Raw genomic sequence first — 27,669 nt, 5'->3', positions numbered from 1 at the left:
GGCAATTACTGAATAGAACCCAGGAGTTCTGACTTTCCGTAGAGTTTGGTGAGAACATGTCCTACTCTCCGAGAAGAAAGATTGCCAGTGAACTATTAGAAAGTCTCGCATCTGGTTTAAACCTAGATATATATAATATTATATTAAGTTTTGGGAAAATGCATGAAACAACATAGCACAGAAGGACCGTGTGTCTACAGGAGAGTGGTATGTGTAGGATTTAGAATAATGCATGAAGACCCCAGGTCAAAGCAAAGCAGATATGTAAGTCACTATGCTAGGCAGTGTAGTAAATGCTGTCCAGGACTTTGGAGGTAAAACAGCTTTTATTTTCCCATGTTTTCCTTTTAGGAGAAAAATTAAGACTAATAGGATCATAAACATTGCATTTGGTTCATGTTGAAATTCTGCATTGATTTTTCAATTTGCCTCCATGATTATGTTCTTGAATCTGATGACATTCTGTTTTTCATTTCCAGATTCATATTTCACCAACATTTTCTTTGCACTACATACCTTGCTATAAAATGCACGTTTCTTGGTTTCCAAGAAAAAAATGTATATTACATAGTATAGCTGAAATCCAAAATTTCTCCCAGATGGAAAAGACAGAACATTCATCTCATCTTTTCCTACTGGATCTGGCCGGGTTTTGGAAAGGACTTTATTATTTTCATGTGGCAAACTGCATTGGCAAATTGTTCCTTAAAGTACGCAGTGGCGTGTTCATCTAATATTATGAGATATGGGCAGCATTTATGAAAGATTATAAATCTTACAACTCTCTTCAGAAACTTAAAATACAGCTGGAAATGTTTTGCTTCCAACAAACATGCAATCTTCATAAAATTGGAAAAGAAATGTTTTGAATAAATAATGTTTTAGTTTATTTCTCTCTAGTGCAAGAACTATTTCTTTTAGTCAAAATCATGCCATAAAACTCCTCCCTCCTCTACATTAACACCCTTGCCTCTGTATTTATATTACGCTGGTGCATTTAATTTTTTTTTTTTTTCTTATGTAGGCCAGATTGCTTTGCCTTGTTTTTAAAGATAGAAAACTGGATTTGCTCCCAGGGACTCTTTCCCTAACTCGACCAGTTTAAAAACTAAGCAACGATTGAGTCAGTTAATTAATTTAAATGAGATTACAAATCAAAAACATATTATGCAATCTTGATTTAATTACCACGTTTTATTTACTTAATTGAAAACACACTGTAGAAAGTTAGCAATCGTGACAATGACCAGCACGGTGTTTTTGCATTCTATAGATTAAAGACTTCGAAAGCAAGAGGTGTAGGTGATCCTGGTTGTGACCTTTGGTTCACTCAATTCCTGGATCAGTAGAGAATCAATGAACTTAATATTAGGGCAGAAAGGTCAGATACGATTATCCTAGCTTCCCTTTGTGGGGAGTGGGGGTGTTGGTACTAGTTAATGAAGTACTGCAACCCTCTGGTCAGAGATGTTGACAGCTTTAACACTTTTCATGCGGGGCTATTTGTGTTTACCCTGGTCAGTAGTCCCCTGTGGTAGGCAGGTTTGATTTGATTTGCTGTCATATATACATGTATAATCTTTTTCCCTTAAATTTCAGTGGCCTATGTTTTTCAGTTAATTTCCTGTGGAGAAATTTTAGTCTTGGGCTCAAACAAATCCTTCTTTTAATCCTTGGGATGTGATCCTTTGAGCCTAATCTCCCTGTTAAGCAAAAAAGTGGCTTTTTAAAAGAAAGCTTAATATTAATAATAGAACTAGCAATATGTATAGGGAAAAGAAATAGGATATATTACCTATCTACTTTCTTGTTGTATATTTTTCTTTAGTTAGTTAAATTACTTATCTATAAGGATCCTCAACATGGCAATCTCTTTTAAAATAACACATTTTGCTAAATCAAACATATATTTAAAAATCAATGTTAACCAACAGAAAGGAGGATCTGAAGCTATAGGTGTTCACACTCGAAATAGTATAGATTAAAAGGCATGATTACAAATATCTGGGAAGCCACATCTCCCAAATATTACTTTGGTTCTGCCGAAAGTATTCAGAGAGGTTTGATTTCTTTTCTTGCTCAGAACTGCATTTAGGAGAAGGGGTCAGCAAAAACATGTCAAGGACTCCATTAACAAAGTGTGATAGAGTTAGCATTTCCCATGTGTAGCTTATTAACCAAGTTTTGCAATGAAGTGAAGTCTGAATAATATAATGTCCTATTGAGAAGACACAGAGAGACAGAAATAGACAGAGCAAAGAGGGAGAATGGGAGTTAAGGACATTCCCCCCAAAGAGAAAGAGAGAGAGAGAGAGAGAGACCATTTCCCCAAACATTTATATGCTTATGAGAGTCAAGGAAAGCACTTACTTAGTTTTCCCATGTTCTTTCATTGTGTTTTTTTAATAAACATTTAATAGAAAAGAAAATATTGTAAAACTATAGTTTTGTGTCACCCTAATTGATGAAATAGTCCTCCATTAAAGCTGAAGTTTTATAGTGTTTGAACTGTACTGGAGGAAAAAATGGCAAATTATGTAATAGGACTCGTAATTATGTAAAGCTAACTTGCTATACATCCCAGCTAAATCAGTCATAGTAGACAGTGAACTGCCAAGAGTGAGGCACAACACTTTGGGCAGAGAGAGGAAGACACAGAGGGAAGTTTTTGCCCAAAGAGAATAGTTTTCTGCCCTTCATCTTAAAAAAAAAATGGACGTTTGTCTTACCTTTTTGTTTCCCTGGTATAAAATACATACTCTTTCTTAAAGTTTTTTTTTTTATATATATTGTATCTTATTTCTCTTTCTTAAGTGATTCTTTATGACATGCAATATACTTAATTTGTAAAAATACACTATTTTAGTCTATTGGTAAAATAATGTTTTGCAGAGAAAGAAAGAGACTGTTCTAAACCTTTAAAAAAAATCTCATGGTATTCTTTAGTTGACAATGGGCTATTTCTTCACCTGCTTAAGGCAAAGGAATATGACAAAGGGGCCCTTTATCACATGATGACTAATTTTAGTTCTAGCAAGAGGCTATCTGTAGGTTAACAGGTTACAGTGTGGGTTTCATTTACTTCTCTGATATCCCTTGATATAAAAGCTATATTGTTATAGAAACATAGAATTTTAAAGCCAGAGGGACCTAACAATTTACCTCGTTCAATCCCCTCTTTGCACCAAAATGACTGTAAATTAAAATCATGCTTCTCAACTTTGTCTTTTCTGATTCTCAAGTCATGGTGTCAGAGAGTAAAATGACTTCCTGGAGAAAGTTTCATTTAGGAGTAGAAAGACAGTTTATATATGAAGGTCATTAAAAGCTCCTTGGCCCCCTGTTTGCAAACTAGGAACCTGCCTCCTGCACCCCCACCAAACATTTCCTCCTTTTGTAGGAGAGAACCCACAAAATTAATTTCTGACTCAAAATATTAATTAGTTTCTCCTGTATACCCCTCTCATTGCCAAATATTCCTTCAGGAAGTAGGGAAGCAGGATGGAGCCTTACATCAGACTGGTAGACTCAGCCCTGGGAACTGTTCCTCTGTCCCCTCTCCTTGCCACACACATTTCATCCGTTTGACTTCTAATGTGTGTTTTTGCACAGAGCGGCATGCCTAGCCTTTCTTCTTTGTGCACTTCTGTAGTTTATAAACCAATTGTTTCCTGGTCGTTTGACTTAACTGAATGTGCCAGGCACTATCCCAAAGATTAGGGCTGTGAGGCTAAATAGGTCAGCATAACTCCTGTCATACTGTTCAGAATCTAAAAGGGATGGCCTCAACATGGAGGACTTCAGGGAGAAAAAAGGAGGGAACACCGTGTGCAAAGATTCGGAGGCATCAGATGTAGGTGACACTCGAGGAGCCGAAAAGCTAAGTCTGACCCAAGTGTTGGCAGGGGCCAGATCAAGGTGCCTTGAATGGCATATTAAAACAATTTGTATTTTTTTCTACAATATTTAGGATACATGTAAGGGTGTTAGCAAGGATTTAGCTTAATCAGTTTTGGGTTTTATAACTCACTTTGGTGGCAGAGTGAAATATGTACTAGCAAGGTGAGAAATCAGGTCATTTTTCAAGACCTCGTTCCTAAGTTTATCTCCTTCTGATATATCTTTTATGACATGGCCTTGCCTACCCTTCCTAGGAAAAATCAGTTGTTCCTTCTTGCTATATTCTCATTTATAGCACCTATCACAGTGTGTCTTTTTATTTGTATATTTCTGTCTCCTTGGGCAGCCTCTGAGCTTCTAGACAGCATAGAATGTATATTCTTTTTTTAAACATTATTTTAAAGGTCAAGTATTCTAATAAATTAAGTGGAAATTTAATAAGCATTATGGAGCTCCTACTATGTCCCCAATATTACCAAGCATTTGGAATATAGAAGATGGTCATAAATCTTACTGATTTGCATTTAATTGGTGCTTACGTTATTGACCTTAAAAAGTGTTTTGCAGTTTTGATGATCTATCCGCTTCTTATAGTTGCAGTTTATTCACTCCAGAAGGTTAGTCCTCAGTAACAAACATTTTACAGGCCATTATTTATTTATCATCGTATATATTTAACAAATTTTTATAGGATTTCCTACCAGATTATCCATAAAACATCAGAATTGCCTTTATTTAGTGGAGAGAATCCAAACTAAATTTGATTTAAAATTAGCCTCTCTTTACAGCATCCATTTGTGTATAGAGTTCAATGATAATACTAATTATTTCCAATTTAGGTACAGAGAATGGATAAGATTTTTTAAAATTCTGAAAAAAGTTTTGAAAAGTTGGTAAATGGTAGCAATGGGGAGAGAGGGTAGGGGAAGGTAAAGTTCTCAGAAGCATATAATCTACTGAAAAATCACTGGACTTCGCATGATTTTAGGGTTGCATCATAATCACTCAAGAAGCAGTGTGTCTGAATAGGTGGCCCATGTACAGAATATACATTTTAATAGTTGCCACATGACTTTGGATAAGCCATCTAGATCGCTTAAGTATCCCAGGATCTTCCATAAAATTTGGTCATTAGGGAAACCTGGTCATGCCTTAGGTAAATTTCAGATATTAGGAAAGCCATAAAAGATTGACTGCTTTAAAAAAAAAAAAAGTAGATGAAAGAATTGAAGAAAAGTCAGTAGGGGTGATGCAGGGGTGTGAATCTTTTCTTATTTCTGGAGAATGTTTAGCTTGGGTGAGGAGGAACTGCTGGAATTTAAAAAGTAGTAATTTATCTACATAATAGAAATAACTTCCTTATCATTTTTCTTAGAATAAGTATACATTTAATTCACACTTAAAAATGGGGAATATGAAATTTTCATAAATGTGCAATACAAAATCTATTTCAGTTCAACACTATGTCTAGTCAAGTCAGAAAGAGACAAACACAGAAATGTAGAAAGTATTGATTGAGACCAAGGGAGAGGAAATGAAAGGTGGAGAGAATGAGGGAGGACTGGTTTGGGTTGGCTGCCTTCAACACCCATTCCCCTCTCTTGTTCTCCACAACATCAAAATCTTGCCAGACTCAAGACCCAGTGGGTGGGGCGGGGGCAGCTCACATCCCTTGTTCTGACTAGCCTTGTACCTCAAAGACTTCAGCCTTCTGGAAGGTAATTTTCACTGCTGGCTGGTATTTGCTGCCTTTTGAGCATGACAGTCCCTTAGAGCCTTGAAGCAGTAGTACCCTTCTCCCTTCTGGGGAGCACAGGACTGAAGCCTTTACATAGGATTTCTCAGGTGGGCACACACTCCTCCATGTTCAATCGATCCACCAAAGACATTTTTAGACACTTGCAATGGGTTGGTCAGAATTTAGTCATGCCCCTTTTCTCCCTTTCTTTCTAAGAGTCTGTTAAAAATATTAATCATTTTTGAATGTGGTTCTATGCTTAATAATATCTTTCATTTATTGATCGTGGAGAATGTGTCTGACTCAGTGTTTTTGATGCTCAATATGGTTAATCTTTGCAACAATTCTGCAAGGTGGGTAGTATTCTTTTAGTTTTCAAGATCGAGACATCAAAGCTCTAAGAGTTAAGTAATCTTGCACAAGATTGCACCATTAGCAAGTACACACACACACACACACACAGAAAAAGGATGGTGTGGGAGAGAGAGAGAGAGAGAGAATGAACTTGAGCAAAGTGATGGAAGTGGTTAAATAAAACCTTTGGGTATAGAGTAATTTGACCTAGGTGGTGAATTGGAAGGGTTTTAGATGTGGTCTAAATAATTCCTTCTCTGAAGTTAACCACAATAACAGTTCATTTCTGGTTTCTCTGCCAACTGTGACTCCCTGGTTACTTCCTTTTCCAGCAGTTGGAATTAAGTGACTGATATAAGGTGACATAATATGCAAGAGTAGATTATAGTGTTAGAATTTTCAGTCTGAAAAGTAAATGTTCTGTTACTTGCCTGTCCAGAAGGCCATCTTCCATGTTTTGGGGACATGGTATATAGTATATGCTATTTTATTTCATGAGAGGGCACAGGCTTTGGAGTATAAAGGAAAACTTGTCGTGTGCCAGAACACCAGATCATTTTAGAAAGTAGAATTGTTACAAAAAGCAAATGTGTGACTCAAATTTAGGGTCTATTGCAACTTTCCCTCAAATGCTTGTGGGGTGTTTTTTTTTGTTTTTTTTTTTTTTGTTAGTGTATTTTTTCAATTAAACAAGTTGGTTTGCAATGGGAAGAAAAAGTAATTTGCAGCAGAAAAGAATAGAGCTTCCCAAGTGGGATGTTGTGGTAACAGGGCATGCCATTGTGCTAACTGAATATTTGCTGAGGAATGGAAGAGACTTTCATTCTTGACTCTACTGGACACGTATTTTAGCAGCAGATGGTGGGAAAGAGTTTTGTGGTGCCATTTTGAAGTTGATATAACTAAACATGCTAAGGATCACATGTAGAGTCTACAACTCCTGAAAGGAAGCCCCTGCTGCAACCGATGACAAGTTTAACTTACCTCCTGTTGTTTCATCCTGAAGGTGGAGTTAGCAACCTTGAGGGATGTATGTCTAGACCTTCATAAATGTGAGCTAGCTTTAGAGGGAAAATAAAATACGGGGAGGCTCTGGCCAATGGGTGTGTTATACATAAATAAGAACCCCTCAAAATGTTAGAATCCCTTGATAAATTAAACTGGAATGTAGTGTCAATACTGAGAGACATTTGTCAGGGGAACTCAGGGCAGAAATAGCTGAGGCTGTACCAAAATAATATAATTTATCATTTTTTATGTAATATTTTATGTAATTGGAAATGGCCAATATTGTATTATCTTTTATAAGAATGCATAAAAAGAAAGATTGATCTTGTAAGTTATAAATCACTGAGTTTTGCCTCAATTTCAGAAAAAGTAATAGAAGAATTCATGGGAGATGAGAGATAAGATTTTTAGAGAGTATTCAGCTCTCTATCTGCAGGAGACCCTAGCCAGAGCCCAGACGGCAAGAGTGTTCCTTTCCAGTTTCTTTACTCCCACTTTGGGAAACTGGGAAAAACTTGGAGGAAAATGTGGGAATCACTGAATATGTTTGCTAGGATTTTGTGAAATCTATTCTAGACCAAAAGCAAAAAGACAATTAAGGAAATGGGATGAAGGGGTAAAATTCTGATCTCAGCATTAAATCTTAACTAGCAGGCATGCGGCAAAGGGCAGAAAATACATGATCAAGTTTTATACAAGAAGAAACCAGCAGGGTGTTCTTGCATTTAGTAGTAGAAACAGCGATTTCAGTATGTTAGTCACTTACCTGGAAGAAACAGAATAACTCTGATGAGAAACCCGGCATATGGTTTTTCTGCTTAGCCTAGACTCAGTCCTTTTCTTGGCTTAAGTATTATGGTAAAGTTTCAGGGAAGAGACTTATCAGTATAAGGCAGTCTATAACAGAGCCTTCGTCTGTGCCCCACCTATCAAATTTTGTTGAAATTCACTATCAAATTCAAAATTGCCTTTTCAAGGCAAGCAGAGAGGCTGCTGAATCTGAGCCATCCATTACTCAGGCATTTACTGCAAGCCCAGGGCATTCGCAGCCATGAACAGCACACTGAGAAAGACACAAAAGGAGGAGACAGAATCTCTGCCTCTGCCTAGGAGCATACAATTTAGTTGGGGAGACAAAACTTAAATGCTCGAACCAATAAAAGAAGATTACAAAGCAACTTGCAAGTAAGTGTGTAATAATATGGCACAAATGACACAGATAAATACAGAGGGGACATGGAGGAAGAAGGAATGAGCAAAACACACAGCATTAGATTAGTCAGGAAAGGCATATCGCCTAACGAATTGTCTGTCCTCCATGTTTCTTTCTGTAGTATCAGTGAGGAATAATGCCGGATAGGAAATTCGGAGATAATACATCGATCTCTTCTTCCTTATCTGAAAAGTCTGTACATCTATCACAGATGGAAATTAAATTGATCCAACAATTTGCTCTCCACAAAGACATGTTGGTTTCTACCTAGTAATTTATGCTTTTCTGGGTGTTTGCAAATCGATTGCTATTATGGGATGTAGACAGATCTGGGCCTGGATCCAGTAGGTTGGGGGATTATTGGAGTGGATATGTGTACTTGTGTGTGAAATCCTAGAAAAGCGGACTCTCATTCCTGTGTATTTTACTCATTGAATAAAAACATATTTGGGGGTTTTTAAAAGCATAGTTAATTATATTCAGATTGCATTTTTAAGAGAATATATGTGCTTTATTTCGTATTGCTGCTGACAAGCCTTGATATTTGCCTCACCTTCAAACCATTTACAGTGGCTTTGTAGTCTGGTCTTTTGTTTCAAAAAAGCCTTGCTCTACCCCAAGAATATTATAGATCAATACTTGTTTTTTCTTTCGACATAGAAACATGTATAGACATTCATCTAGTTTGATGAATAAAATGTTGCTATCAAAAGGCTTGGGAAAGTATACTTGTTTAAGCACTCAAATTCATTGTTGTACCTTAAAAAATTTTTTAGAAGTCCTTCAGAGGATTGTGAAATTCTTTCAAAACAAATTAAAAAGAAAACATTTTCTGTGATTTCTTTACAGATTCTGGACAATCAGGAAGTCCAAGCCACAATGATCCTGCCAAGAATCCTCCAGGTAAATATGTGTTCCAGGACGTTTGCAATCTGACATTGTTGGAGAACAAAGGTACCACTGTATAGATAAACACCCCATAATTGGTCAGCTGCCTATTTTGTTCTGGCAGGCAGGTATGATCGGGACAAGATGTGATTGTGCTTAGTCCCTTCACAGTGGCAAATACTTCTATATTGGCGTCATTAGTATTTACCTAATCATCAATGTTTTAATTTTTGTTAGTGTTTCTTTCAAAATGGAGATATATATATATATATATATAGTGTATCTTTTAGATGCTAAAAGCCACTGATGTTTGAAAAGCCAGTAAATCTTTTAATCTTTGAAAACACACAAGAAAAAGTAAAAATTCCCATACTGTTGTTATAGTTTATCAACTCTCATTCCTTTGTAAGGTGGGTAGTAGTAGTGGTTGGTTGTGTTTTCGCTGAAGGATTTGTGCAAGAGTTTTTATTCCATAAGGTTTTTATTGGATCCCCAGAATCAGGAAATAATGAAAGTAGGACTTTTTCTATAGTACAAGGTATGCCAAATACCCTCTTTATTTTCAGAAGTTGTTCCAGATCTGAAAATAGGCTTTTATAACTTGGCTGTCTTCGTAGTTTCGTTGCTCCAAAATCTGAACAAATAACATTTTGCTTTTGATTTAAGAGCACTGTTTTTTTCTCATGAGATAAAACTAACACAGGGAGTTTTTCATTATTATAAGAATGTTAATTATATCTGTGACTTTGGTAAAAGAGTGCTCTAAGAATAAACTAACAAAAACAAAACAAAACAGACGAAAAACAAACCAGCCACATACATCCTCCACCCCGCACCAAATAATCTCATCTGTCTTTTCATTGAAAATAAACCAAAAAGTTTCTTTAAAAAAAAATAAAAATTACTTCAGGTAAATTTTGTTTTAGGTCCTCCATTGTTTGAGTTTCCTTTTCATAGTGCTTAGCTAATGTGAGGTTGAAATACTCGACGAACCCCTAAATTCCAAGAGAGTATATCAGACCAATTATGTCTTAAATGATATTAGAAAGATACAGCAGTAGATAGACAAGTAAAAATGCGAAATCAAAACAGAATATATTTTTCTTTCCAAATCTTGCCTGTATTTTGTTCTTTTTTACCTTAGAATATTAATCTTTTTCCAAGTATATATTGATTTATTCTGTAGTGTACAAAATCATGTTGTTTGACAAAAGTAGTATATACTTTAAAGATAAAAGGTTCTAATTAAAGACAGGTTTCAAAATGTATGCTAAGTTGATTTTTAAAAATTTCCTTCATAAATCATTTTATATCACTACAAATTGAGAGCAAACCATGAAAAAGGAACAATTTGAAGTATAATTCTCAGTTATATTTATTTATTTTTTTCATGTAGGTGAGAGATTAAAATTTTTTCAGTTATCTTTCCAAAAAGACAAACTATTCAGAGCATAATAAATTTTGTCAGAAATTTTCCGAAGTTGAGAAAATTTCATTCATTTATAATACATTTTAGCTTTACAAAGATTTCTCCTTTTTATTTGACTAATATTTTCTCTGGATAGCATGATAGCCAAAAGTGAGATGTATTCAAATGTTTTTAAAAGCCTCGTCATTCATCTTACAAAGAATTGGGGGGGACCTTTGTAGAAAGAGTTGATAGGTATTATGTTGGACTAAAGCAAAGGATATGCTCTTTGAATGGCTACTTGATTTGAAATTAATAAAGCAGTTATTGTTTGAAACACATTTCTGAACATGTACAGGAGTTATGCTCACCTAAGACTGTTCTCTACTTGGACTGAACAAATAATCTTTGAATAGCTATGTAACATTAGAATTCAATTTTTCAATATGTGTCAAGAAAGTTGGTTAAATTTTTCTTTTGCTGCATTCAATGTGTCATCTCTTAATTTTTCTGTTTGCATGTAATAGGCAAACAGAAACAATAAAGGTGTAATACCTCCAACTTTTTCCCCTTTTGAATTTTCCTTGGAAATCAAACCTTTTTAAGACTATGTCCTGAAACTGGGATGTTATAAATACATTTTATGATTAGTCGAAAATTATGTATATGTAAATTGTACATTGATTCTGGTTTTCAGAGCTAGAATATACTAAAATACACATAATACCAAACTTAAATGGAATGTAATTAGGATTTCCTTTGATTATTCAGAAGTATTACATCATTTTAACATGCTTCATTCTTTGTGTATCATTATATTATGAATTTAACCATAGAGCTTATTAAGAAATTCTGTTATGGACTTTGCATACAGATTATTAAGGAATTTTTGATGAAAGTAAGAGTTTGTTCTATAATACCGTGAAATATTAATAAATTAAGCCACTAGGGATATAGAATATTTTCTAATTTTAAATGTGAAGAATCAGAACTTGATTAAGTTTTTTGTTTTGTAGTTGATTGGGATAAGGTATATTTGCTATTAAAAGCTTGTTTCATAAGTATGAACATCTTTGCTATTTTGGTGCATAATTTATCTTCAGGAAGCTTTCATCTCTTTATTCTGGTGTTGGCTGCAAGGTGCAATCTCCAAAGTTGAGATTCAATATCTCGAGAAGGCATAATCCATTTATGGTAAAATTCCATCTACTACCACAAAGACCAATCAAATCACTTTGCTGCTCATGTTGTTATAGCAAAGAGAAGCTAAACTTTTGAAAAAGATCACCTTGATTACCAACGTTTTATCATCACTGGTAGTTTTCCACTAAGAGATGTGCAACCCATGGAAATTGCTACCATCTACTCCTGTGTTTATTTCCCAACAGCTTGGGAAGAGATGGCAAGAATTCAAGCCCTTTGGGAGATATAGGCTCTTTGAAATCTGTTCCCCACAGTTGACATGAAGATGGAATCCCATCCAATCATCCTATAAGTGCAGATGCATATGTCTGCCCACAGAATGAACACCCCCTCTGGCTTGGCTTTTCTCCAGTATCAGACGAGACTGTCTGACTTGGAGACTACTTTCTTGCTGATTCAGAAGAACTTCTGAAGGGTGACCCTAATGCTCTTCAACCTGTAGTATGGACATCTACAGATAGGCCTTTAGTTTTTAATGTTTGCTTCTCCACTGGAATTACTATTTAAGCACAAGCAAAGAAAAACACATTTTGGGGAGGAGGAATATTTGGTATTTTTTTAAAGCATTTAAGTATTTTTTTGTATTTGTTATGTTAGAAAGCATTTACATAGTATTTATGGTATTTTCTTAAACTATTTGTGACTTGATATTTTTGTTTTTATTCTTTGTTACATGGCAGTCATGGGTACCATAATCTTTTCAGGGCTAAGGTGCTCTAAAAGTCAATGGCACTCAAGGACATAGCATTGTAATTTTGTTCAAGAGGCACTAAGCAACTTCATTTTTCCATAATGCATATTGTGCTTGTTCATGATAGAGTCAGAAGCTATATGTTCATATTCATTTACTACTTTTTGAATATCAGGTTAATCTCTCCTAAGCAATAGAACTGCAAGTGTCCTCTCATAGCTATAGCAAACTATAGTGTGCCAAATGAAGGCAAAACCATTAATTTAGGAACTTAGGCTCAAATCTAATTTTATTTCCAATAGTTAAAAACTCCACTTCCACTTTTAGGAAATGTGTGATTGATTGAATTACAATCTGTTGAAATTTGCTTTGATTTGCCTAATAATTTTGTGTTTCTACATTCCTTGAGTCTTTTAGACTTCCCAATCTCAAAGACTTGCCAAATACTAGAATGGGCAGTATCCAAGGAAAACAAGACAATCTAGAAGTCAGATTTTTGCCTCTCAGTCAATTCAAAGCTGATGCTTCATTTTGAAGTTCAGGAAGGCTATAGTTTTGTGAGAAACTCTCTGTTGGCTGATAATATAAATCTAGGACAGTTCTTGCAAATTTTATGATGTAAACATTTTAAAACCATTTTAAGATTATTAACCAGAACTTTCTTACTTGGAATGACATGGACCTAACATCTTACTTTCTCTTTTGCAGGTTTTATAGGCTGCTTGTTCTATTTTGTGTGTTTGCATGTAGCCTGACAAAACCTCTGGGAACCTTTAGGACCATATATTGGGTGTACCTTGAATAAGACACCCTATGTCCTCTCTGGAACAAGGATGACACTAAATAAATAATTAAATAATTAAACTAGTAGTATCTGTTAACCATAGTAGCAATATGCCTGCCCTACACTTAAATTCTTTAAATCATAAAAATCTTGAGATCTGTCTCTCTCTCTAAACTTATTTTATAGATTTGGAAATTGAAGCCAACACAGGTTTGTCATGAAACTAATAAAAAAACAACTAAATAGTTATCAAGAAAACTAGTTCAAAATCTGCAGTCTTAGCTGTCATCTGTTGGGATCACTGGGGCCCATATGTCCTTGACTTTTCACTTTGTTTTTACAAATCTTAGAATTTGGGACAAACCTAATATTCTCTAACAGTTACAGAAATAATAAAACTTCCTTGTTATTTGCTTATAAAGGCAGACAAATTTGCACAGACTCTCCAGGACCTCATACAACACGTTTTATCTTAGAATATAATATTCAAGATAAACAAAAATAGAACATTTACTCTCATTTTTAAAAATCATATCCCATTCACTCCCAAATTAATAAATTCATATCCACTCCTTTTCATGTCCTCCTTGATTCTATCCATCAGAATCAAGATGTTTTTAATGGGGTAAAATACACAATTTCATGCTACTTGAAAGTAATTTTAAACTTTGGCATTAGACAATATGCAATAGACTATAAACAGGCTTTCTATTCATAAAAGTATATGTAGAAAGACAGTGAAAGGATTGGTTAACAGCAGTTAAGACTTGACATCTTAGGTAAAGCTTTTAAGTAATTTGAGAATGAAGTCTGTGCCAGAGTCAGTGCTAAAAATCAAAGAATTTTTTTCTTAATAGATTTTGTTTCAGGAACATTTTTCTTCTTTATCCTCTAACTTTTTGGAGACCTCACATATAATAAAGTTCTTAAATGTTCAACTTTAGGATAGGATTCAGAGGAAAGGAGGAGATGATGAGGGAAGTGTTTTGTTTTCTGGCCCCTCTAAAGGGCCAGAAGGGTGATAGCCACCCCCGCCCAGGTACATATTTTTACAGGCTATATTATGGGCACTTATATACAACCTACTCCTCAAAGATTGATTTACATAGCAGTTGGCACCATGCCCAGCCTCTACAGTGGTTCTAGCCTCATTACTTGTGATATTTAATTAAAAAAAAAAAAAGACAATTTAGGAATATCCTGTAATGTCCTGAGAGAAGGAGATTTTTCCATATTTCCCCAATCACCTACCCTATTAGGCAACAAATAATATTAATTGCCCATTGGTTGCTAAGTTAGAATTAAATACTATATTCCAAGCAACAGGGGTATGGATTGTGCCAGCTCAAAATTAGAAGCAGAGACAGCCATTTGCCCTTGGAGATTTGCGGAAATACACCACTTTCCACCAAGAACCATAAGCAACTCAGAAAGACCTGTGTATGGGGGAATTTTTCAACCAACAGATATTTATTGACCATCTATTGTGTGCATGGCACTAATAAGCTCTATAGATACTGTGGAAGATAAAGTGAATTACACACAAAACTTGCTCTTCCCAAACTCTTTTGTTCATAAAAACATACAAAATTTTATAGATATGATAAAGACTAAATAGTACTTAATGCTACAACTCAAGTTTCATGGGAGTTTACAGTTGTGAAACACTGTTTTCAACCAACGTAGGGAGCATGGTGGATTGGAAAGGGCATGAACTTTGGAATTAAAATTTATGCCTGCATCAAGGCCCCATTTTGGCAATGATCATAGGGGGCCATGAGGTGAATGAACAAGTCAGCCAACCTCTCCAAATCTCAGTGAAATCAGTTATATTCATGCCACTTGTGAGGATCAGACAGGAGAATACACTTGGCAAATAGCAGGTGCTAGATAAAAGTGAGGGTTTTTTTCATTCTTCTTTCTCTTCCAGCTAGTTTGATCAAGAAAGCTTTTTGCAGAAGGTATCATTTGATATGGAACCAAACAGAAATGTGAATTTTTATACTACACTTCTCTAAAGACTTAAGATGACAGCTAAGTTACAGGACAAGATAAGATGCATAAGAATAGAAAGTTAGAGAATTTATAAAGGAGGGGAAACAGTTGCTTCCAAGTCTCATGATGGAATAGAATTGTAGCTTTCAGAAAGTAAATTTTGTTGTAAGCCTTTTGGCATCAAAAAGAAAGATAGAATGACTTTTGTTACATGGTTTTTAATACTGACATGACAAAGAGTACAAATGTATCTTTAGAGATTACTTTTTTCCTGGCAAGAATTTATCTTAGACCCTTATATTAACATTGTATAAATATTTTTTCCCAATTTCCTTTCCATAGTGTTTATTTTTTCTGAAGCCATCAACTTTCTATGTCCATTGAAACTTCTGTCTGTCTTTTACTCATCCTAGTCCTCCTCTTATATTTCCCTTATTCTGTTGACTCCTACTTGCCAAGTTATTTCCAATTTTTAAAAATACATCTTTTGCTCCTCCTAAGACAAACCCATTCAACCAAATATCTGATCTCTCTCTTCTTTTTCATAACATGACATGAAAGACACTGAAATTTCATCTTGATTTCTCCTGTAACTGGGCTTCTGTCCCTACTGAAATGATTCTCATTAAATTCATGACGTTTTATGAGCTGAGTGCAGTGGTTTCTTTCCATTCTGTTCCTGCTTCTATATTCTTGAGTATTTATTGGATTTAGTTGGCCATGCTCTGTTTAAAAGTTTTCCTTTGCTTTCGAAAATAGGACCTCTCTTGGTAATCCAGGAACCTTTCTGGTTTCTTTTAGTTGCCTAGAGTGGACTTTTTCCCTCTTCTTAACCAGATTTTTTTCTTTAGTCCTCTATGTGTTTTCAGTACCTCCTGTGATTTTTCAAGTACATTAATTTTTTTCCCCCTGGTTGTATATCTCTGAAACACATCTCTCTCCTAAGGTTTCAGACTTACATGTCCAACTATTTTTTGGACATATTGCCCTAGATGGTTAACTCAAATTTAACATTTCCAAAGTTAAATTTACTCTTTGTAAGAAATCTTGGAGCCACCAGAATCTACCCAGACACCCTTAGTTAGAAAAGCTCATGATTTCTTTCTCAGAAACTCTCCTTCTCCTGTATCCTCCAAATATTCCTTCATATTCTACTTTGAAAGGTCTCTTGAATTCATCCCCACCTCTCAGTTCCCATTGCCTTTACTTGGGCTCTAGAGACCATTTCTTACCTGAAATTGTGCAAAAACCTTATAATTGCCTCTTCTCTCCCTGTTCTTTCTTTTACTTGATCCTATATATGAATAGTTCCTGAAACACAAATCTGACCTGGTTAAAAGCCCCTGATGGCTCACTACTTATAAACCTGTATTCTATGTTGTGACTTTAAATGCTGCTCAACATTAGATACCAAATTCTCTTCCTTTCCCTTTCTTCCATGTGATATGCTCTTTCCCCTGACAGGACTATATCCACCCTATAAACTCTTGCTCATCCTTTATATTCAAGCTATTGCATGCATCTTATCAGAGTCCCCCAGGCAGGGCTGGACATCTCTGCCTCCATTATGATTGCTGCTTTATATTGTAAACTTCTGTTTACACATCTCTCTCCCAGTAGACAGGCAAACTTTTTAAAAACATTAACTTATTACTATAACCCAATATCTTTTTTTACTTGACACACTTTCAGAAACAGTATTCAAAGAAATATCAGATATAAGTTATTATAGACTACTAGTCCAACTTCTCTGTTTTACCTAAGAAAATAGTACAAAGAAGTTAAGTGATTTGCCCAAGGTCCTAATTAGTTATCGGCAAATGTAAGGTTAAAATCCATTTTATTCATAGATCAAAAGCTTACGTCAGTAATAATTCCAGTATATGACTAGTACCTTTTTCCTTGTTCCACTTTCCCCATCCTCAATCAATAATTAAATGTATTGTGGTACATTACCTTTTGATAAGATGAGAAAAGTTTGGCCTTGTCTATACTCGGCCCATGTGCTTAAGGCACTCATTGTTAGGAAGAGAAAAAAATAAGAAAGCTTTGTGTTAAGATGCTTTAGCAGGACTAAGTCTGGGCCTTCTGGCAGACCAGTGTGGGCACTGGGGGCAGATGTAATGGCTGTAGTTACTGAGAGAAGGGGCAGTGGGCAGAGGGTGAGGAGTTAAGAGAGGTGAGTCTTGAGTGACCCAGGCCAAGGCTGGGATGAGCATAGGGAGTGATGTTAGCTGGGAGTTTCTGAGGCTGTGGGGTCAGATCACTGATGGAGAAGATTTCCTCCACTTCATTATTGCAGTTGCCAGAGCTCAGTGACTCCCATCTTTTCCTCTACTTCATATTTTCTCAAGTGCCAAATGCTCTGCATTTGTACAGGTCAGTGACCAACTTCGTACACAGTCACAGTGTCATTTAAACACAGCAAATACTCTCCTTTCACCATGCCATGAGAGAAGGACTAGTTCATGGGCTGCAGTTGGTTATTCAGACTTTTATTGTTCTTAACTGTATTTCAGGGTCTTGTGGTATATAAAATGATGTCATAAGGTAACATATAGTCCAAATAAAATGTTAATATATTCATGTAGACAATTAATTTATACTGCATTGACTTCCAGAAAACTTCCAAGAAGGGTTACACATAAATACATTGTAATTTGTTACATTTCAAAAGATGTTGCTATAATGTATATATACCTTTTCTTTGTTGATTGTCTACATTTCCCAAGGAAAGAGGGTCAGTTAAAAGAAGTCCCAGCCATAAATGCCTGTAGGAGAGGTCATGACTGTACCTACTGCTCTGGGCAGTATCTTAGTGATTGTTCTTTGACCAAAGTATCTCATGTTCCTTTTACAAAGACTGCCTGCATCTAGAGTTTCTTCCCAATTTAAATTCCTTTCCCTCTCCATATTTACAAGGTCTGCTTTTGCAGCATGCAGCTACAATTTAATAATGCAAAGCATTTTCTTCCTCACAGCTGGAAAGCTGGGATTGTTCTGTGTCACAGATACAGTGGACTTGCTCCAGGCTAGTTAAAATCACTGAACTCTGCAGAAGCTGAGCTTGCTGGACTTAACTGTCCTGTACCAAGGCACCAAGGCGACCCCCTACTTGTGTATTAAAGCATCATGCTTGGAAAGAGGGATGAATTCTATAGTAATATATTGCAAACAGAATAAAATATTAAGTAGATATATATGCAGCTACCTGAGTTATTGAAGTATGTGATATAAAGATATTGGGCAACTTTCCTACTAAAGTCTCATTTTTTCCCCCTTTTCTGTAACTATAAAAGAATATCAAGGTATCAAATAATTGAAACAAGTACTTTGGGGTGGTAATTTGACTCTTGTTAGCTTTTGCTAATAATGTCCTTGACCCTAGGAGAATTTAAGGAAAATAAATCACATTTCGGTTCTCAAAGTTGTTACAAGTCTTTTTGGGTCTTTAAACTTAGATACTGCTTTTGGGGGATGTTGACCTCTTTCATCTTATTTTATATTATAAAAGGCAGGCCAAACTCCTGTTTTCACTGAGATATTTTAATTCTTAACTGTACTAGATATATCCCTACACCCCACCACACACACACTCTATACCTCGAGCATAATCATGTCTCCACAGTATTCAGGAGGAAGAAGACAGGAAAAGCAGTTGACTTTTAGATTTGATCTAATTGTTATTAAAATCATTGCATGCACTTGTTAAGGACATGAAACAAACAGTGACATGATGAATTGTAAGATGTTGATTCCATTGTTTATAGTGTGGCCTTTTCTTTTTTTTTTTTTTTGAGACAGAGTCTCACTTTGTTGTCCAGGCTAGAGTGAGTGCCGTGGCGTCAGCCTAGCTCACAGCAACCTCAAACTCCTGGGCTCAAGCGATCCTCCTGCCTCAGCCTCCCAAGTAGCTGGGACTACAGGCATATGCCACCATGCCCGGCTAATTTTTTACATATATATATATATCAGTTGGCCAATTAATTTCTTTCTATTTATAGTAGAGACGGGGTCTTGCTCTTGCTCAGGCTGGTTTTGAACTCCTGACCTCGAGCAATCCGCCCGCCTCGGCCTCCCAAAGAGCTAGGATTACAAGCGTGAGCCACTGCGCCCGGCCCTTTTCTTTTTTTAATGCAGTGGATTTTTAGTTTTGAAATTTGGGAATTTTGGACTGCTTTCATTTTCTGAATTGAAGAACTTTACCAGCAGAGCAGTATTTTCTAAATAAGTAACTAAGAAATAGGAGATGATCATTTCCATTGTGACATGATAAAACATTCTGCTACTCTATGCTTAATTTGTCCTCATTGATATCCGGAAACAACACACATGAATTGTGTTATCTGAGGTAGTGTTGATAGGTTAGGAAGGGAGTACCTATGAGCTTCTGGGAGAGTGTGTGTAGAAAGAAAAGCAGAGGAATGGATGCAGAGGCTCAGGCCACTCACTGACGGAGTTCCTTACAAAATGAGAAAGGCAAAAAGAAGATAGTGCTGAATCTTAATGCATTATTACTTTAAAAAAAATTTACACTCTGTCCCTTTAGCTCATCTAGATCATTTTAACAATTTCCTAATCTCTGTAGCTAGTATTTTGCCTAGGGTCTTAATCTCTCTGATGTATCCATTACAGGTCTGTGGTGATGTCCATAATGTGCAAATCTGATTATTTCATTCCCCTCCTTATATGCTTCCAAAGTCCCCACTCCAGACTAAGCCTAGCTCATTAGCATGAAATATGATATGGCCCTTCATGATTTGTCCTCTGCACACATGGAGCAGGCATTTAGCCTTAGTCTTAGCAATGCGCCTCTCCTTTGTGTCTTTGCTCGTGTTGTTTCTCTGCCTAGAATGCTCGCATTCCCTTGTCACCTCCTCAGCGAGACTTCTTCAGACCCTCTCTGCAGTACGGTTTTATAGTACTAGTGCTTAGTGCAGTGTTTCCTGTCTATTTACATGTCTGTTCCCCTTAGTGAATTCTGAACAGCTTGAGGTGAGGATTGTATTCTTCTTATTGTAAACCCAACATCTAAGGCAATGCCTGGCTACAGACAATGCTCAGCAATGTCCACGATTTATGAAGTGGAGGCTTAGCCAAACAATAGAGTAAATAAATAAGCTGTTCTTGCAGTACCTGAGATGATCTCCCTACCTAGGACCTGACCTAGGCCAGAAAAAGCAGGCACTTCTGCAGAGATAGTTACATGGATCTTCTTCTGCCCTGTGGGTAGACTACATCCCAGACATGACTGTTTGGAAGATTTTTCTGATCTCCTAATCTGTGTAGCATGATCTGTAGGGAGGCATCTCACTGACAGTTGCAGTGTTCTATTATGATTCCTGATCCAGAATACTAGTGTCAAATGGATGGAGCTTCTCTTTGCCAAATCTGATGGTGAATTATAGAGAAGTCCTGTTTGCTACTTTTATGCTTTTGTTTTATGCTTTTGTTTTGTCAGGAGGGTACTATAGTGTTGCTAGAGTTTACATGATCTCAAATGAGGAAGATAGTAAGAAAACTTTCTAGAAGTTCCAAATAATACAAGACTGATGGCATTTAATATCTCCAAACATTTTCTGATTACACTGAATATTTTTGATTTACTTGTGATTCTTTTTCTGCAGCAGAAATATTATCACTTTCTGAAAATTTGGAAACCACATAGATCATTTATTCAAGGAGGTGAAATTATTTTTAATGTTACTGAGGTGTAATTGCATACATATAGTGTACAATTAGATGAGTTTTGACATATATATATACCTATGAAATCAGCACCTCAGTCAAGAATTGAAAATCAAGGGGAAAAGGGAATACTACCAAGGTTCAGAAGAACATATCTTTGAAAATGAAAAACTAGAAAAAATTTCAGAGAAAACAATTTTTTTACTCAGAGAAGGGACTTATATGAAAAACAAACCCCCAAAATAATAGCTTCAATGAATATGGTACTATGCGAGATGAGGAAGAATAGCAAGGTAACTAAAGTTGCTTACATGCTATTAAAATCTTCATGGGAGGAGTAAGAAGCAGAACTAATATAATGGAAATAATTATTAATATAGAGGACAAACTCAAGATATTTACCTGAAAAGCAAGGGAAAGAACAGAGAGGCTAAAATGAGGAAAAGGTTGATGATAGGAGAATGGAAAATTCAGTGTTCATTTAGGTGTTCTTTGTAGAGAAATCGGGGAATTTAGGAGAGAAATAGAAACAAAGACAAATGAAGAAAATTTGTATGAGCTAAAAATGATTGAAATGTGTAGATCAAAGAGTGAACTCTTTCTAGCCAATTATAGTAAAAGGAGACCTGTATCTAAATATATCCTATTGAAATTTTTGTATTTCATGGATGAAAAAGAAAGTCTTGTAATCACCTTGGATGAAAACCAAGTTACTGTATATTTCTTTTTGTCAACAATAAATACCAGAAGACAGTGGAGGAATACTTAGAATTATGATAAACAATTTGTTTTTTCTGTTCAAGGAGTTTTACCTTCAAGGACAATAGAAATATATTCTTTCTTATTCACAGTCTCAAAAAATAGAGTCCCCTACATTCTTTGTAAAAAATTTACTTGAAAACCTACTCCAGCTGGCAAAGTGATGACTCAATAAACACATTTAGGAACAGGAAAGTATAAGTATATAAATATAGTTACAGATAGAGACTAATCATGAGGATAGTAACAATTAAGCTGAGAATTATGCCTAAGTAATTGTTATAAATAAGATTAGAGACATAATACCAATATAAAAGGTTGTTTTTTGCATTTATATAAACAAGAATATGGTAACAATTATCTGGGTTCCGAATTCTAGACTAGATTTTTAAAAATTCTAGTAAAATATATATAACATAAAATTTACCATATTAAATATAATATTTTTAAAAGTTAAGTTCAGTAGAATTAAGTATATTCACATTATTGTGCAACTAACATCCAGAACTTCTTCAACATACAAAACTGAAACTCAATACCCATTAAATAACAATTTCCAATTCCCCCCTCTCCCCAGCCCCTGGCAACCACCATTCTAGTTTGTTTCTATGAGTCTGACTACTTTCAGATATCTTACATAAGTGAAAGCATACAGTATTTGTCTTTTTGTGACTGGCTTACTTCCAAATTACATTTTTAAAGACTGAAAAAAGATGAGAGGCGGCTGGGGGAGTTTAGGAATCTAGGAGTGGCAGACTAGTGTTCTCCTTTTAGAATAATTTCTTGTTGGATTTTGCTAAAGAGTCTGTATTGTCTGCTTTTGTCTCCATTTTTGCTTAGATTGTTGTTAGGTAAGCTGGCTTCTGGGTGTCAAGTACATTTTCAGCATCTTGATAATACTCACATACCTTTTTTCTCTATCGATCTGGTTGCTTGCTTGCTTGCTTTGTTTTGACGAGGGAGGTTACAAATTTAGGTATTCAAGGTTTGCTTGCCTCATAAAGGCTCATAAGAGAGCTTTATTCACAAGGAAGCTCGTCATCATTTTCTAAGGCCTGGGAGAGTTTAAACAGCATTGGAATTTAAAGGCTAGATAAAGGATACATAAAATCTAGCTGTGCACACATGTGGATCTGGTGCCGTTTTCAAAGGTGGTTCTTAATCACATTTCTATTATGTAGGGTTGTCAAATTTTAAAGTACCTATGAATCACCTGCAAATCTTGTTAAGCTTCAGATTCTGATTCCAAGGGTCTGGGGTAGAGCCTGTCTTCCTGCGTTTCTAATAAGCTCCCAGGTTGTGCCAATGCTGGTGGTTCTAGGACCATATTATGAATGTGCTGGCATAGTGGTTCCCAAATTTTGCTACACATTTAAATCACCTTGTGGGGGGGGGAACTTTAAAAAGTTGGCATGTCCAGGTCTCATCCCATACCAATTAAATCAGAATAGCTGGGGTTGTAAGCCAAACATAAATCATTTTCAAGAATCCCAGGTGGTTCCAATGGTCAGCAAATTTTGGGAACCACTGCACTAGGGTAATTGATCCACTCAGGTTTTCAACTTCTTTTCTCAATTTTGGTTACTTTTATTTTACTAAGTAATTGTCCATTTAAGTTCTCGAAGTTGTGATCAATAAGTTGTATGTGTTATTCTCTTACAATGCCTTACATGTATTTGGCGTCTATGGTCATGTCTCCTTTCTGTTTGTACAAGCTTGCACTGCATAGTAATGTTTTGGTCACAGATGAATTGTATATATGTTGGTGGTCCTTTAAGACTTTAATACAGTATTTTTACTGTACTTTCTCTATGTTTAGATATGTGTAGATAAACAAGTACCATACTTAACCGTTGTGTTATAATTACCTACATAGTCAGTATAGTAACATTCTGTACAGGTTTGTAGCCTAGGAGTACATAGGCTGTACCATGTAGCCTACCTGTGTAGTAGTCTATACGATTTAGGTTTGTTTAAGTACACTCTATGATGACAACAACGGAATCCCCTAAGGACAGAGACATTTCTCAGAACATATCCTGTCATCAGGTGATGCATCACTTGTACTTGTATATTTTTGCTTTCTCTTTTTTTCGTTAATCAGGTTTGCAAATGGTTTTTCTGGTTTGCTTGTCTTTTCAGAGAATCATCTTCTGTTTTATTTATTGTTTTAAATATTTCTATTTTTTTCTAATTTGCTAATTTCAGGTTTATCTGTAATTTCATCTTTTTATTTTTTCTTGGGTTGTTTTGCTGTTGTTTCTCTTATGGTAAGTAATTGATCTCTTTGTTTTGTGTTTTTTATTCATTGCTTTCTAGATAGTTTGTAATTTCTTTTGATATTTTCCTTTGGTTCATGGTATATTTTCTTACTTTCTAGGTAGTTCAGAAAATTTGTTCACTTTTTATTTTTTACTTTAAATTTTATTTGCCAGAGGAGACAGCAAGGCCTAAAAAAGTCTCCACTGGTAGGGATTTGTTAAATTTGTCTTTCTAGTCAAGGAAATGATCAATTTTTCTTTAAAGTTCTATGGTCTTGTAAGTAAAGTATAATTTATGTTTGAATGACACAAAGTTAGTCTTTGTTTAATAGTCATGTTGAATTTTAAAAGAGATGTATTAAAAATTCTCACCATGATTGTATTTTTATCAAGTTTCTTGTATTTCAATAGTTTGTTTTATGTATTTATTCACAATATTATTTAGTACATGTGGCATTTATGATTTATCTTCTTTATTAATTGTGCCTTCTATCCATTTATAATGCTCTTTATCCTGTTTATTATAATTTATCTTAAATTCCCTCTTAACCATTGCTAATTGACACTGCTTTCTTTTTGTTTTAATTTGCCTGATTTCCCTTTGCCTACTCATTTATTTACAACTTTTTGTTCTTGTTCTTATTATCATTTTGTGTTAGGTGTGTTCCTTGAAAATAATTGGATATTATTTCCTTCAGTTGATCTAAACTCTATGGAAAAATTCAGTCCACTTACATTTATTGTAATGATTGATGTACTTCACTTTATTCCTTCTATTTTACTTCATATTCATTATGTATTTTTACATCCAATTTCTTTGTTTTTTCTGTCTTGATTGCATTCCTATTTGTTGTGTCATGTTTTCTCTGTGTTAATTTGAAGTTCTACCTTCTCTCTTCCTTCTCTTGAAATGTCTGCCTCTTTACTATTACTTGAAAACAATATACAGTTTTGATATCAACTCATAGGAACTATGATTACCATTTGTATTGTAGAGAAGAGAAACATGAGATATAGAAAAGTTAAGCAACTTGCCCTAGCTTTATGTAATAAATGACAGGGCTGAGTCTTGGTAGTCTTGCTCTGCCTGCCTTTTTAACTCTATGCTGTAGTGCATTTGGGGAGGCATGGCTTCCACATCCATTGAAAAGATAGAAGAGCATACATATAATTTTGTTATACCAGAAAATAAATATAGCCCACTTAGTAGACTATAAAATATCTGTGCTAATGAATTTAAAAATCTGAAAAATTGAAGATTTTCTTGGAAAGAATATAGTAAAATTATCTAAATATCAGAAAGCAGTAGTAGAGTAATATTCATGAAAGACTCAAAATTATCTAAGAATTTTCTCTGCAACAGATTTGGGGAAGAAAATTTAACCAGTAAATTTTTCTAAACCTTCAAGAACTTTACATGAAACCAAATTTTGTTTTGTTCCAGAGCATAAAAATTAATGGACCATCATCCAACCCATTTTATGAAGTATGCATATAACCTAAATATACAAACTTGACAAATAAAATCCAGAAAAATTTAATAAAAGTTTTCCAATTACATATGGAAAATTTGGAAGAAACTGTGAGTTCTATGAGCAAACCTGTTAAACAGTAAATAAAAAGAACTGTCTTCCATGGACAAGCAAAGATAATTTCATCAAAGAATCCAGTAATATGTAACAACAATAAATGCTGTGAGGGGAAAATGGATAGTATATTCAATAACTATTCTAATCAGAAACTTTTTAAAACTCAGAGAAACTAGGAATAAGTAAATATTTTTCAGATATTGAGAAAAAAATCAGTGATAAATTAATAGCCAACATTATTATCTCATTAACTGTGAGCATGTAGAAGTAATCTCATTAATATTATGAATAAAATATTCCTGAGATCGCAGTTCCTATTCTACATATTTTTTAAATGTGTTTTTTTTTAGTATTCTGTTTTTTTTCAAATCTTCTAGTTTTGGAAGTTCTGTTTAGAGAAGTAATGCATATATCTCTGAGAAAAATTCAATTTTATTAAAATTAAGTAAAATGCAAATTTAACATTAATGTAATGACATCTTTTCCCTATCAACTTGCCACAATTAAAAACAAATTCCTCCCTACTAATTTGTAATTCTGGCAGCGGAGTTGTAAGATGGACACATTCACAGCCTGCCCCGGGGAGTATAAATTGGCAAAATCTTTATAGAAAGCAGCTTGACAGTTTTTACCAAGAGCTTTAAAAGAATTTATGTCCTTTGACCCAGTAATTCTACTTCTGGGAACTCCAGCCTAAGGAAATCATGAGAGTTGCTGACAGAGATTTGTGTATGAGGATGTTACTAGCAATACTGTTTATTTATAATATTTTTAAAAATGGGAAATAACCTAAAATGCCAAATAATAGGAGGCTGGGCGAACAAATGGTCAAATGAAATATGATACAGCTATGCAATGTTCAGTCATAAAAACCATGCTTTTGAAAAACTATTTAATATTAATGGGAAAGGCACAATATTAATCAGAAAAAAGCAGGATACAAATTTATCTACATTTGATTTCGATTTTACAAACACACACACACACACACACACACACATATATTATGTGGGAAGTTTAAAGGACTGGAAAGAAATACTGAAAAAATATATAAATAACGTACCAATATAGCACTATCAGTGTGTTAAAGTTGGAAAATTTCTGACTCTCTCCCAGATCACTTAAATTACCATGATGGGATTACATTTCATAATAATTAATAAACTTAATTCTAAATTAATATTAAAATGTTAACATTGACTACACACTGAGATTCAACCTCTATGTAAAGAATCATTAACTTTGCAATGATTAATATATCTATTTTATAATCACAGTTTCCAGCCTTAACCATGGACAGTTTAGATCAGTTGTGAAACTGAAGTTAGAGCGTAGTTCAACACCAGAAACTTACCAATGGGTTAGTTGCGGTATCTGACGTTATATGAAGATTGACAATAAGATAGTGTGAAATAATCTCATTTTCTCCCCTTTGCACCTATGAATAAAAAGAGTTAAGCCATCTTTTACACTCTGTTGAAGGAATCAAACAGTTGCAATAATAGAGCTGGAAAATGCCTGTGAGATGTCTTGTGTTCACTTGTTCTTTCTCCAAATGAACAATGCAAGAAAACTACATAGGAAAGCAGTTATGTAAGAAAGTGGAATCTGAGGGTTGCAATGGGCTTTTGAGGTACTTTTTTCCTCTTTTACAAAGTGAGAATGCTTGTATTCAATGTGAGTCTTTATAGCCACTGGGAAACTCCCTGCCTCTGTAGATAAAAGTTTCTTCATCTGTAAATTAGCAACAATAATAAGACCTATCTCACAGGACAATTATGAGCATGAAGTGAATTCATGCTTGTGAAGGTCTTAGCTGGGCATATGTTGGTTATTACTACCTTTCCAAAATTCCACATGCCTTTTTAGGACTTTTCTCGTTGGATAACAAATCTGTTTATTGAGCTAAAAAACAGCTCCTGGAACTATGCAGAAAAAGTCTAAGCCGCCATCTACATTAACAGTCCTTCAAATACTTGAAGACAGCTTTCATGAATTTAATAACTGCTTTCCATGCCTTCTTTTTTTAATTTCAAGAATAGAACACAGTAGACTATAAAAATGAGCATTATCAGTCTTCCTTTGGTTTTCTATGTAAATGTTGTTTAACATTCAAATGGTGCTGATTATAATTTGAGATATTAACAGTTAGATATGCCATTGTGTCCCTCTGTTATTGTTTGTAAAGGA

At 34.9% G+C, this 27,669-nt stretch overlaps 1 protein-coding gene across 20 annotated transcripts in view; it reads left to right on the top strand.

Annotated features, from left to right (window-relative positions):
* The window catches only part of NFIB (nuclear factor I B), a 428,232-nt gene that overhangs the window by 324,022 nt on the left and 76,541 nt on the right, over positions 1–27,669 (top strand). For all 20 annotated transcript variants that reach the window (XM_076008731.1, XM_076008730.1, XM_076008733.1 and 17 more), the window contains exon 3: positions 9,063–9,116. In XM_076008731.1, coding sequence (XP_075864846.1) covers positions 9,063–9,116 — 54 coding nt within the window. The remainder of the gene's footprint in view (positions 1–9,062; positions 9,117–27,669) is intronic.

The sequence above is a fragment of the Microcebus murinus genome, chromosome 12 (assembly GCF_040939455.1).
Source record: "Microcebus murinus isolate Inina chromosome 12, M.murinus_Inina_mat1.0, whole genome shotgun sequence".
NCBI classification, from domain to species: Eukaryota; Metazoa; Chordata; class Mammalia; order Primates; family Cheirogaleidae; genus Microcebus; species Microcebus murinus.
This window is presented reverse-complemented; position numbering and strand designations above follow the sequence as displayed.